The following is a 12,500-nucleotide window of genomic DNA, read 5'->3' on the forward strand; positions in this document are numbered from 1 at the left end:
TCAAATTTCTGGAAGAGTTAGATAAGGCGGAACAAAAGCGTCACGAAGAGCAAGAGCGCGAGATGCTGATGCGTGCTGCCAAATCTCGTTCTAAAACCGAGGATCCAGAACAGGCGAAATTGAAGGCTAAGGTATGATCAGCAATGTTCCTGAAACCTTTTGCTATTTCTCATTCGTATCTAATTCAAATTTAATCTTTCGTTGTCTTTTCTGCAGGCGAAGGAAATGCAAAGAGCCGAGATGGAGGAACTACGTCAACGGGACGCTAATCTGACTGCACTTCAAGCCATTGGACCGAGGAAGAAACCGAAGCTAGAAGAAGGCTCTTCCACATCCGCCACTGTAAGCTCCATAATCGTCATACTTATTCCAATCGTCTCGCTGATCTCTCATGTTTTTTCTATCGTTCTGTAGCCCGGTGCATCTGGTATTGGGTCTTTAAGTGGGAAGGCGCCGACTCCGCTGCGGCCTCGAATCAAGCGGGTTAATCTGCGTGATATGCTGTTCTACATGGAGCAGGAACGGGAAAGCTGTAGGAGTCAGATGCTTTACAAAGCCTACCTCAAGTGATCGATTGTGCTGATGCTGACAATGGTGGCAATACGAGTTTTCGTGGCCGCCGTGGTGCAGTCTATCGTTGCATCAGCTGTCTGCTTCGAGCTATCAGCGGCGGTACAACGATCTGTAGGTAATACCTTTAAGTGAATTCGATTTTCAATGCTGCTAGGCTACGGTGGTTCGCACGGTTAGCTGATGATTATCCGAGTGGAAAAAGAATTGCAATTTTAGATCCGATTTTCATGTACATAAAAGAACCATTCTGAGGCTTGTTTGCAGCCACTGAGCTATGGAGACTCTGGTTTGGAGTGAATGAAATATAGGGGTTTCGTGTAGTTAGGGCCCTGCAATCGAATGCATCGTTCAGACACACATGGTAGAACATTTGTACAGCATTTTAGTGAAGAAATGGTAACGATCATGGTAACGTCAGCGAGAGAGCTCGCAGTAATGCGTGTGAGAAAGAATGCTTGATAGTTTGTCTGTGAGTGCGGTTGCAGTATTGCGGCTTAGAAGGTGGGGCAGCGGGATAAGAACTGATTTTCTATACTTTAAATGATCAAAATTTCTCCAACCCTCTCTATGTCCCAAATGCTAAAACGAGACACCGAACAACGGAGTCTTCTTGTGTTAAACAGTCTAATCCTTGTCCAAGTAAGAGAATGATTTCGGCAAGCGGAATTCATCTGCAACATTCAATTTACAACTACGGTAGTGTTCGGTGCGATGATCGTTTTTGGTAGCAGGTTTCAAGTTGTAGATGAAATCAATTCTTCTAAAATTCAATAAGGAGACTTCGCGTAAAATGGGGTTTTTCAGTTTTTTGTCCAGATCCATTGGACAGAATAAGAAAGGAAAAGTTGGAAGAAATGTTCTCAATGTAAAATGTGCTTCTAGTTTACCTTGATACAAACTAGAACTATGCGGTTGAAAAAAGTTTGTAAAATAATTTTTCTGCGCTTTACTGCAATTCGTATGTTTGTTTGTGAATAGTGTGTATGGTATGCTCAGGTGTAAATAGATTTCGATCGATAATCGATCGATATCGGAGGATGTATGGTGGAAGAACATGCTGCAGCATAGTAAATTGATCGTTGGGTAAGACTCCTATTTGGTTGATTATTAGTTAAAGTGTTTCATGTCGATGAATTGTCCTTAGATTTCTTTTCATTTACATAAATTGGTACCGTAACTATCCGAGGCAGAAAATATCAACAAAGCCAGGTATAGTTTCCAACACCCTTGGTTAGCATGGACAGAACCTTTTGAACCAAGCCAAATAGTCACTATCTAAACAGAAGCCCAGCTATTATAGCACTAAGGATACGCTGGCCCTGTCTTGGCGATTTAGCAACACTCAGCTTTGGTTTTTGGTAAAAATTAAACAGTGAGTATGCAAGGTATAACTTAAGAAACGCCCTGAATGCTGCGAACAATGCTGAGAACTCACATAGAGACACACCAACGAGAGCTGTAGGTCGACGATAACGTAAACAGAACAAATAGAGAGCATAAGAAATGGAGACAAACAAAATCGTAGGCTTAAAGTTGCCAAGTTTCACAGAGAAACGGCAAGCAAAACTGGAAACAAGAGATGAGAGGCGATAGAGAGTTAAGGAAAACCGAAACGTGCGTGTGGTATAGCCGGGCCCGAAAAAGGAGTAGATCGTGTTCTCCGGCGAGTGAATGAGGAATGGTACAGTGGACTCTTTAGTAGATAGCTGTTGTTTCGACAGTTCGCTATGTTCCAGAGTCATTGTTATTGTGTAGTTTATGTTTGTTTTGTAATTATTCTCTTGAAGCATCAACCATGGTGCCGTCACTAACACGTGCCACCATCCCCGAACACCCATCTCGAGGCCGTTTCCTTTCTTTCACTTATAGCGCGTCGAACCGCCAGAACCGTCGCAATCCCGGGATTGGTTCAGGAGAAAACAAGTGTTTCGTTTCCGCTATAGACAAGTTATTTATGACTCATGACCGGTCTCATGCGCGTACGCGTATTCCAAAATCAGTAAGACCATGTTTCGCCGAAGAGACGGGCGGGAATGGGGTAGATTGAGCATATCTGGAATGTGGGCTGAGCAATGAATCGATATCGCTAAATGGTGTGGCTAATAGATTACATTTTGTGTTCATGCAAATTGATTTTTTTTGTGTATATATATTTTTTCCAAGTTTAAATACGTATTTTTTGTAGACCAACAAGAGTGAAAGGGAGAGGAACGGCCCTATATGAGTGTGCGCGCGCGTTGTGTGTACCGTACAACGACGAGGACAGGGAAAGATAGGAGCGAAATACTGTTCGGTAAATATTATTTTTCGTGTAAGAAAAAATAAAAGAGAAAAAATGATACAAGGATTCAAACGGGCGAGACAAAATGAAAAAGGAAATACTTTCCGGAGTTAACCTTTCTCTCTGCGTTTTACGAGCGGGTGGAAATTTTCCACACAAATTTTCAGTTTAACGAACGAATTTTGAATTGCAGTCATCGATCCGCGTGGTCGTAAACACATGTCGGCTGTCATCGCCTATTGTTTTTGTTTGTTTGGGCGCGCTTTTCCCGGATTTCGCGGTAAAAAAGGAATGAGCCCCCACGATGCCGAAATCCCGAAAAGCCTGCAAAATCAGTTAATTTTTAGTGAGAAGTTGCACCTGGACCGAAGGACAATCGTAGTGTATGGAGTGACGAGAGATCTGCGGTTGTTGGAGCTGCAAAAGAAAAATGTTAACGGTTCCGTTTCTCTTGGAATTTCAACTCCCACGACGGCTTCGGCGGGGTTTTTCGAGGATACCTCTGTGGAAATGGAAACGGCGGACGCCGAAGCGACTGAAACGGAGCAACACCCGCGCACGATCAAAGTGCACATGTTCTGTGCAAACGATGGAGCATCGAGAACGCGCTTTATTCTTGTGCAACTCGATCGGACTCTGATTGTGGTGGAGCGAAGTGATCCGCGAACGCTCGTGGTACACTCACGGTACGACGAGTTTCGGCAGTTTTCATTTGTCGATCACCCCCACAGACCCGGTGCCTGCGCGGTGCGCATCGAGCTGGACCAGCAGCTTCGCGTTGAACCGATCGTTACGGATTTTCTGGGAGGCCCGGTTGCGCCGGGCATCGAACTGGAAGCCAGAATTAGCTGTTTCGATGAAGTGCTGAAAATGCTAAAGCAGCACACTGCCGAACGAAAGGTGGAACTCCGGACGGCTCAGCTTACCGTGAGTCAGCTCTTCAACGACATCCACCAGTCGCAGAAAATCGTTCCAGATGCCCTGCGCTGTTCGGATCCCGAGGGCATGCTTCCGCTGGTGAGGTATGGTGAAGTTTGGAAACGGATACACAACGATCGGTTGGTGATCGGTGTCCCCCTGTACAATTGTACGTACGAAAGGTAAGTGTCCTTCGGATGTCAGGGTAAGCCTCCTCTTTTCAGCTAATTTTTAATGAACGCCTTGAAACGTTGTATCTTAGCGTGACTCTTTTATTCTCATTATTATTGCCTTCTGCTTCTAGTTACGTCGCTATTGAAGAGTAGAGATTTAAAGAGAAGGAGAGAGCGCTATTAACTCACTGCTAGCGCATCCTAGTACAACGTTAATTATAGAAGGATTTACTATTAGGATTGATCGTTGATATTCTTTTCCCCTTTATCTCTTCCGTCTGACAACTTAAGCATATCGCGCATTTTCATTTCAAAGATCATCGATTGCACGAGTGTTGCACGCGATCAGATTGGTGTTCAATTTTGTTCCGTTTGGAATAATGGGCAATGAAGAACGGTTGTGTTCTGTATCAACAGCGGCGTTACATAGATGAATCATTAAATAACTTGACCATGATGCTACTGATACGCAACTCATGGAGATTATTTATAACTGATGACTAGTGTGGAAGAAGTTCGTCCGAATAAGGTAGATAAAAACACTCGATCCCCGCTGGCAATATGTGTGATTCTCATGATCAGAAACATAGTAAAACTTGCTGATTTAAATGCTAATGACTACGGAACCAACAGGCTATCTACGGCTTACATACTAGTTTTAATCACGTTTAGCTTAAACATGGTTTAAGCATATTGGTTTGCGTCCCATTGCGTCCGATATCGGTTGTCACTCTTACTGCTGGCCCCTGCCTCGATCGCCCTGTCCCTTTTCCCACCACCAGCTTCACTCTTTATCGATTAAAAACGTTACCGATTTGAAATTCCTAGCAGCGAGTCTTGTTGATGCGTTCTACAAAATCTACGATTTTCTCCTACAATTGAACAGGAATTGAACTGGAGAGAAAATTATACTCTCTACCCTCCGAATGCAGAGCAAAACAGTAATTCTCTAATGCGCACTATCTACACTACTACTATCTGTGGTGGTAGCTTCGCGAGCGAATTCGCCTAAACGTCCGCTTCTTCTTATGTGCTAATGGACGTTATTACTTGTTTTCTTTTCTAAGTAATTCTAGGGTCTTTTTTGATTATCTTTTCGAATATGTAGAAAATAGTTTGCTCTTTTGGGGTATTTTATACTGCTATGCCCTATCTTGGCGCTAGGGTGCTGTATTGTGGGGTTTACGCGATGCTGCTACTAGGCCGCCGATAAGTCCTCGATTCCGTCGCGTGTCTTTTATGTTGCTCCTTTATGTGTCTTTCTTCCCCGTACTTTCACGTTGACCCTTTGGTACGCTCCGCGAGTAGAGCTTCTTCCAGATCTCAATACTATCTCTATCACTCTAGTAATTTGACGCATTCATCATGTTCTCACTATTCATCACACTATTTTAGGCGTTACCCACACCCAAAGGTATGGTCCGACCTGAGGACATGGGATAAACCCTATTCCTTAAAATATTCCTTGGCACTGTAGCCGAACAATTCGAAGTCGAATCGGTAATAGTCTAATAGCCGATGGATCTGATCTGAGTTCAACTCGGAAAATAATTTGTGTACAACCTCTTTAGTACCACCCCCTACCCCTCCTGCTCCACCCTTGCCGGCGTTTTTCCATTGCGGTTTGATGAAGTTGTCGAGCCGGGCGATCGAAATGAGATAGTTTTGATCTTCCTCAAGCGTCTCGAACTTGGCTATCACATCGTAGTGAAAGAAGCAAGGAGTACAAAACGATGTTACCCTGATAAAGTGCATATCAACGACGTCGTGTGGGTGCTTGATCTCGTCCAGCAGATAATCAACAAACTCGGAGAATGTGGGATATTTGAGCAACGTCACCGGCTAGAAAATTATTGAGAAGGAAGAGAAATCATCAATCGGTTCATGTTTTAACTGCAGCCTCTCTTCCCAGATTGCAATCACTAATTCGTACCTTTCCGTTGACCATTTTCCGGTACTTCTGGATAATTCTAATGCCCAGCTTGTGGTGGTGCGAGTTCCGCAGCGCGTACTGAATTTTGTCCTTGTACGCGCTGACCAGCCGCTCGAAAGGATGTCGCACGATGATGAATGATATTGACCCGTTGATGGCTTGTCGCAACTGGAAGAACCCACAGGATATACGCATATGTCATAATGTTTGATCGTGAGGATAAGGGTAAGCGAAGGGTTCATCGGAATAACAAGTCTATAGCAATGGCATATGCCTATATTGTTTGCCAGCGATCCCACTATCGGGTTCGATAGGTATTTTCATCGGAACGTCATCGACAAAGAGCGTTCCTATTGTTTGCAACTGGATCGGTTTCATGTTTGCCGATATACTCGATACGAGCTATTGACAATACGTCCATGAATTCCATCTCCAGGCTAAGAGTCTATCGATTCAATAATAGGTTGGCATCTCATGCCAGGATATCATTAATAACGATAATTGGATTCTATGTTCAGTGAAACGCTGTTTGCATTAGTAGAAATGTTAGCTAAAAGTTCTGCTTATGCAACTTCCGGTAGCAAGTCTTGTACATGCTGCAGAAGCTACGGTTAGGCAGATGGTCCGTAATGATGGAAGTGAGGATTTGTTTTCCGATTGCTGAACAGCTCGTATAAGCGGAGCTCCGATATCGAGCGCCCTTCTTTCCGCCGGTAGCCTACCTTTTCCACCGAAGGTCGTGGATACTTTTGCCTCGCCAGCTGCACTGGCACGTCTTTGGTTTTGTTCAGAAACTGTGCCGAGTAGCCGGCCATCAGATTGAAGTTATACATCCAGGAGGTGGAGGCCGCCTTAAACACGTTGCACCACACGAGATGATAGTCCGGCTGGATCAGATACTCCCAGGCCTTCGGTTTGTAATTTTGCTCTGTCCACGATGTAGTACGCGGAGTAGGGCAGGTAGAGAGAGAGACAGAAAAGAAGAGAGGAAATAACATTAGTCAACACGAGACGGACATCTTCGGTCTCGGCGGTATGTCCATCCGGATGGACGGTACTTGCAGTGCCGTACTTGGTTCATCCAATCTATGTTCCTTGCACTTCTTCTGCAACCGCGCGACCCGGTGCTCCATCCGGAGCTTCATGTAGTCCATGTCGATCCGGTACTGGCTGTTGGCGATGGATCCATTCCTGCCCGCGCGCGGATCGTGTAGCTGCTTGTCGTGTAGTACATGCAGCTGGTGTGGCTGGTGCTGCACCACCCGGAGATGATGCATTCCTCCGTCCGCCGGATGGAACGGTGGGCGAAATTGCTGCAATTGCTGCCGTGATGATCCATTGCTGGGTCCACCACTGATGGCACCGTACTAGATGGAGAGCGAAAGAGAGATAGAGTGAGCAAACGGTGAGCGGACGATGAACGGTATCCGTATGGAGTTAATTGGACAAGATTGTTATTGGCACGTATCAGTGACATTGCTCATCTCACGAACATCGAACCATTGCTGTTAGTAAGCCCGATATTGTTACAGATGCTTGCGTCTTCGTTAATGCATCAAATTGAGACTGGGACATATGGGAGGGGTTGTGTAGATGAGATTACATTTTGCATAAACATTAAGTCTAGGAACAGCTTCTACGGTAAAGAATGTTTCAAAATCGATCATTTTTCCCAACCTTGAAAAGTAAATCCCTTTCAATTTGTTATGCACGAGTGTATGGGACTGGCAGAATGGAAGATATTAAAATAACATTGAAACCGTGTCCTCCGATACGTAAGTAGCCCAGCTAATGATATTTTAATGCCATTGCCACAAATCATGATTGCCATTCGTAAGTGACTTGCGAGAACGAACGCTAGACTCTACGATACACTCGGTACAGCAGAGCGACTAGAGAGAGAGTTAGCTGTACCCCTGATTACGATAAAATATTGCCAAAGCATCTACCTGGCATAAGGCCTATCCCCATATTCTCTGGGGGATGCGTGGGCCTCCCGCATGTGTACCAGAGACACATTTCAATTCCATACGGGGTTCGACTCCATGTGGGTTGCTGGTAGCAGTGATTCGTAAACGTCCACGTCCGATTTACGACACAATTACAGGCAGAGTAATTTTCGAAAATGGTTGTTCTAAATCTGACCGATTTCCGTAATGCATACTCAAAGCAACTGACATGCATGGTTCGAAAGGTCATAAGCTAGAGCACCAAAAGGCCCTGCGCATTCATTAATTCACAATGCCGGGCGCCCATTACTTGCTGTGTTACGTTGGTTGAGAATCTCTGCAGTGGCAAAGGCGTTGAGTCCTTATGATTTATGCTGTTCCGCTCGGCAATCGCTCCCCTGCCGCTACGCTACTGCTGCCTGGCTGGTTGGGAGTGTGGTTAACATTAACGTCGCTGCCGTGGGTGGCGCACAGATGCCACCATTCGATACAGTGTCTCTCCTTCGCGCTTTCGTTTGGTAATTATGCGGCAAATATGCGCGCAGCATGCCATCATTCCGGTGGTAACTCACACGAACGCTCTAGCTAACGGCGGTGGGTTTTAACGATAAGCACGGCTTTAGTAAGGCAAATTTGTGCTGCAATAGATAAACGAAATTAAATTCGTCGGTCGGTTGCTTGCACTGTCACACTGTGCATTCACGGTGGTGTAGCGAGATAAGAGGTTTTTCAATTATGACCAAATAACATTCATACTGCAGCACACACAGGCGAGAGGGTTTTATTGATAACACAATTCCTTTTTGTTGCGACTTCCGTGGCTACCGTCTTCAAGTAAATTCTGCGATATACCTGATTATATAGATATATCATTTTACTTTTTGCTTTTTCAAAAAAAAACTTCCCAGAAAAAAGTGATGTAGAATTACCACGCAAAAAAATGTAAAACAAACTGCCTGTTTCTATCAGGGGTGGACACACGTTTTTGCATACTTTATGGTGGGAGCGGTTCCATTGAGAAATGTGGACCAGATAAAAAAAAGAAAGTAGCACACTGCAATTTGGGATTTCGATCTTTCTCACGTGACCAGCAATTTGATGTTCTCTGTGATGGAGACGCCTGGTAGCTCGTGGCTTTTCGCAAATCGATCGCATCGAAAACATGGCTAGCGAAATACAGTCGTCATTTGCATTGTGCAACATTGTTACACACACCTAGCCAAATGCTGGATCGGTCGGACTGGCCTGTAAGCGCACTGCATTAATCGATAGTACTGTACCAGATCCCGTGTGGCGTGTAATCCAGAAAAAAAATCGAACACAAACCATCTCTCGGATCGGTGACCTACATTCGGTGAACGGGGGAAAAAAACAGTAGTACAGCAGCAAGAGCAGGTAGCATGTGCTGATACTTGTCTTTCGAACTACCCATCCCGTCACATCCTCATCGAACGGTCACGGATGGATGACTACAGATGGGTCGGTCGTAGTCCGGTAAGTCTGGCATCCAAGGGGTTGATTGTAAAGTTTCCATCACCACCTACACCCCCTAAACTAATCCTCTCTCATAAAGGAGTGGAGCGGACGAGCAAAAACCACTAGTTTTATGCTGCAAGGAAAGTCGCTTAGGGAAGGAGCAGCAGCAGCAGCAGCAGCAGCAGCAGCAGCAGCAGCCGTTTGCACTGGTCCGTAACTCACGTCACGATATGGTGAGCAAATCAATGTCAAAAGTGGTGGCCGGATATATGTTCGCCCATGGATGGTGTGGGATGTTTGTGTGAGATCTCTCTATTGGTTCCCAATGTACACAGCCCGATAACGTTGCAAGTGATGCAGCAGTGGGCTGGCAGCTGTTCGATCCTTGGATAGCTGCCAGTTAGTGCTGTCCAAAAGGACACGTGTGAGGGTCAGGTCAAGTTTATCTGCAAGCTAAGTGAAATATTTTATGGCGTTCCGCTTGCTTGCTTTCCGAAAAATGATGATTCCGATGTGGGAAGCAATATTCTGCTGTGATCAGCAAACTACACCGAAAAACCTCGGCACACAGGATGAACCCGAGGAAAGTTGGGCCAGATAGTAAAGGAGAACAATCTTGCACGTTTTGTAATCGGTGGTTTGATGGAATTTTGCACGGAAACGAATTTGCATTTGGTATCATCGTTGATGGGGAGCATTGTACCGGGAAGTGGTAGCTTTGCGGGAATGCGGGTTAGGTAAACAGACGGTTCCTTGGGTGGAATGCAGCTCAATCGCCCCGAGGGATATCGAAATGCCGAAGAAAGACACAGTTCCATGTCGTTGCAATTGTTCGAAGCGCAACGCTTCGTCTTCTTCGCTTCGAAGAAGTTCGCTGCAAAAACTCGCCTCAGTCCGAAGAGTTTGAGAGTTTCTCTCGGACAGAATAAATGTCACGAACAGAGAGTGTGGAAGTGCTTGCGATGCTTCTGTTGTATTTTTCATTTTCTCGCTCGTTCGCCCATCCCTCCTTTATACGGCATTCAATTTCAAGTACCATCTCGTCGAAAGGCCGCTATGTGCAAAGGCTGTTTCTTCTTTTTATCTACTTTCGAAAGAACTCGTTCTTTCCGTTTATTTTCCCGTGGCCATTATGGCTAGGCACACTGGTACCGTGGACCACACCACATCCTGCACCTTTGCTTGCACGTTTAGATTATGGTTGGGATGATTTGTGCAGATAGTTTTTTGCTCTGTTTTTGTGCCAGAACAGATAATAGTGGCACAGAAAGAAAGGGGTTTCACGAGCGAAACAATGGCCTCACGTTTCACCTTTCGTATCACCCCGGGTACGTTGTACTTTTTGCACCCGGAAAGTGTAGTTTGCTTGCGAAGCATTTCGTCTCTTGCTGATGCTGCCGCTTCCGGCAGCTCTCGTAGACACCCGAACGGAGGATGCTGCTGTTTATGCTTTTATGGCGTAATTAAGAGTGTGGTAAATGTGACGCCAATGTTTTGTTGTGCGCTCACGCCCCCACCACTCATCCATCCAAGATGGGAGTGTTTTGTGGAGGAAGTGGATGCATCGTTTAACCGGCTAGAGTGTCGCAGTGCACTGACACAAGCGAGCTCTCGGGGTCACACACAGGTGACAGGTGATGCAGTGCACCGACGACGACGACGAGCTGCTGTACGAAAAGGTAGCCGTTATGCCATTTATATTCCCCTGAACGAAACCGGCGACTCCTTTTAGACACGGGGTCTTGGATGTTTTGCTTCTTTCTTTGTTTTCTATAAAATCAAAACTTTTGTCCAGGGGAAACACTATTGGATAAGAAGAATGGAATGTTTTTACGTAAAGGTGCGCATTCAGAATGAAAATTCAAAAGGTAATGTTAGAAACCGTTTTCATCGTGACATCGGACGGAATCCTTAGGACTGCTTTACAAATGTTTCATTGCCAGACGACTGCTGCTGCTTATTGGATTAGAAATCAGTGTACCAGCACCGATATTGCGATAGTAAACTCTTACGATAATCGTTCGATTTTCAGCTTTAACGAGTCAAATTACATTAACGATATAAGGGTATTTTCGCAAGTATTTCTTTTCAGCTCTATCAGACCATAGAGCAATTAAAAGAACTAGACCGTGTGTAGATAGTGGTGTATTCAAGCTGTGAAGCAACCAGCAGGCATACGATCATCCCTCATGTGTAACATCTATGCATGATATAATCCTCGTGGCTAGTCCTTGGAGTAGGGAAAACCTGTCACTTTATGCCAGTGTTTTCCCGGGAGGGTTTACATTTATCAACAAAAGTTACCACAACATTTCTCACATCCACACCCTCGGTCTCCCTTCGGAATACTCATTACCTTACGACCGATGGCCGTGGTTCGGTGCGGCAGAAAACCCTGAAAACCTCCAACCACACTGAAGATGTCGAGAAATGACGATTTGTCATCTTTTCCCATTCTGCGTTGGAATACGTACGTTTCCGGATGTCTCTTGAGGATAACCACTACGAAGGAGCATTTACAAACCTCAAATGGTACACTAGTGTGATGTTGAATATTTTAACAAACAATCTGGCGACGTAATCCTGGAACCCCGACGGTTTGTGGAATACCGGAAGTTGTGCAGTTTTCCTTTGAGATTATTTTCACCTTGTAGCTGCCTCAAATATCGATTGAGGAATTTTTAGCTAGACAGCTTAGCCGCCGCTGCTATGACACAAAATGGGAAAATGGGAAATATGATGTTGTCGAAGCCATAGTTTAGTAAATTTTCCTGTCCGTCTTTGGGGTGTTCAAACGATGCCACATGCCGTTTGCAGAATATTCTCTGCGTACGACACAATAAACAAATGTACGTTCTGTGGGACACTAGAAGACACCTTTGTTCGCCAAGGTCCCAAAGTACGTCAAAGTTTTGTGCCAAACAAATCATTTCATTGCCGTAAATTGCCCGTTGAATATTTTATGCGACAATTATCGCATAAACCCGTACCGCTTTGCATGACCTTGTGTGGTTCCGTATGTAAATTCTAAGGTATTCTAGTCACCGATAGTCGGAGAGAGTGGCAAGGCAAGCAGGTGGGAGCAGCAAAAGATTGGCCCACGATTGTCGGTGACGAACGGCAACGGTGGTTTGTCTGTTGGCGGAAGTTGTTTGATTCGCAATAAGGTTCGATTATCGACACTCAACGATTACGCA

The 12,500-nt window shown here is 45.1% G+C and overlaps 3 protein-coding genes across 8 annotated transcripts in view; 2 read left to right on the plus strand and 1 right to left on the minus strand.

The window, feature by feature from the left end:
• LOC125957195 (transcription initiation factor TFIID subunit 4-like) overlaps positions 1–2,945 on the plus strand; it is a 12,724-nt gene extending 9,779 nt beyond the window's left edge. For all 4 annotated transcript variants that reach the window (XM_049689709.1, XM_049689707.1, XM_049689710.1 and 1 more), the window contains 3 exons: positions 1–131; positions 217–342; positions 415–2,945. The exon at positions 1–131 is cut by the window's left edge and continues 43 nt beyond it. In XM_049689709.1, the coding sequence (XP_049545666.1) occupies positions 1–131; positions 217–342; positions 415–570 (413 nt within the window). In that variant the 3' untranslated portion in view covers positions 571–2,945. The remainder of the gene's footprint in view (positions 132–216; positions 343–414) is intronic.
• A 90-nt stretch (positions 2,946–3,035) lies between these two features.
• LOC125957214 (uncharacterized) overlaps positions 3,036–12,500 on the plus strand; it is a 20,671-nt gene continuing 11,206 nt past the window's right edge. The window contains exon 1 of the mRNA XM_049689760.1: positions 3,036–3,954. Within this exon, the coding sequence (XP_049545717.1) occupies positions 3,074–3,954 (881 nt within the window). The 5' untranslated portion in view covers positions 3,036–3,073. The remainder of the gene's footprint in view (positions 3,955–12,500) is intronic.
• The window catches only part of LOC125957228 (carbohydrate sulfotransferase 11), a 17,909-nt gene continuing 9,438 nt past the window's right edge, over positions 4,030–12,500 (minus strand). For all 3 annotated transcript variants that reach the window (XM_049689783.1, XM_049689785.1, XM_049689784.1), the window contains exons 3-6: positions 6,951–7,245; positions 6,601–6,806; positions 5,879–6,046; positions 4,030–5,787 (exon numbers count right to left, since the gene is read on the minus strand). In XM_049689783.1, the coding sequence (XP_049545740.1) occupies positions 5,392–5,787; positions 5,879–6,046; positions 6,601–6,806; positions 6,951–7,245 (1,065 nt within the window). In that variant the 3' untranslated portion in view covers positions 4,030–5,391. The remainder of the gene's footprint in view (positions 5,788–5,878; positions 6,047–6,600; positions 6,807–6,950; positions 7,246–12,500) is intronic.

The sequence above is a fragment of the Anopheles darlingi genome, chromosome 3 (assembly GCF_943734745.1).
Source record: "Anopheles darlingi chromosome 3, idAnoDarlMG_H_01, whole genome shotgun sequence".
Taxonomy (NCBI): domain Eukaryota; kingdom Metazoa; phylum Arthropoda; class Insecta; order Diptera; family Culicidae; genus Anopheles; species Anopheles darlingi.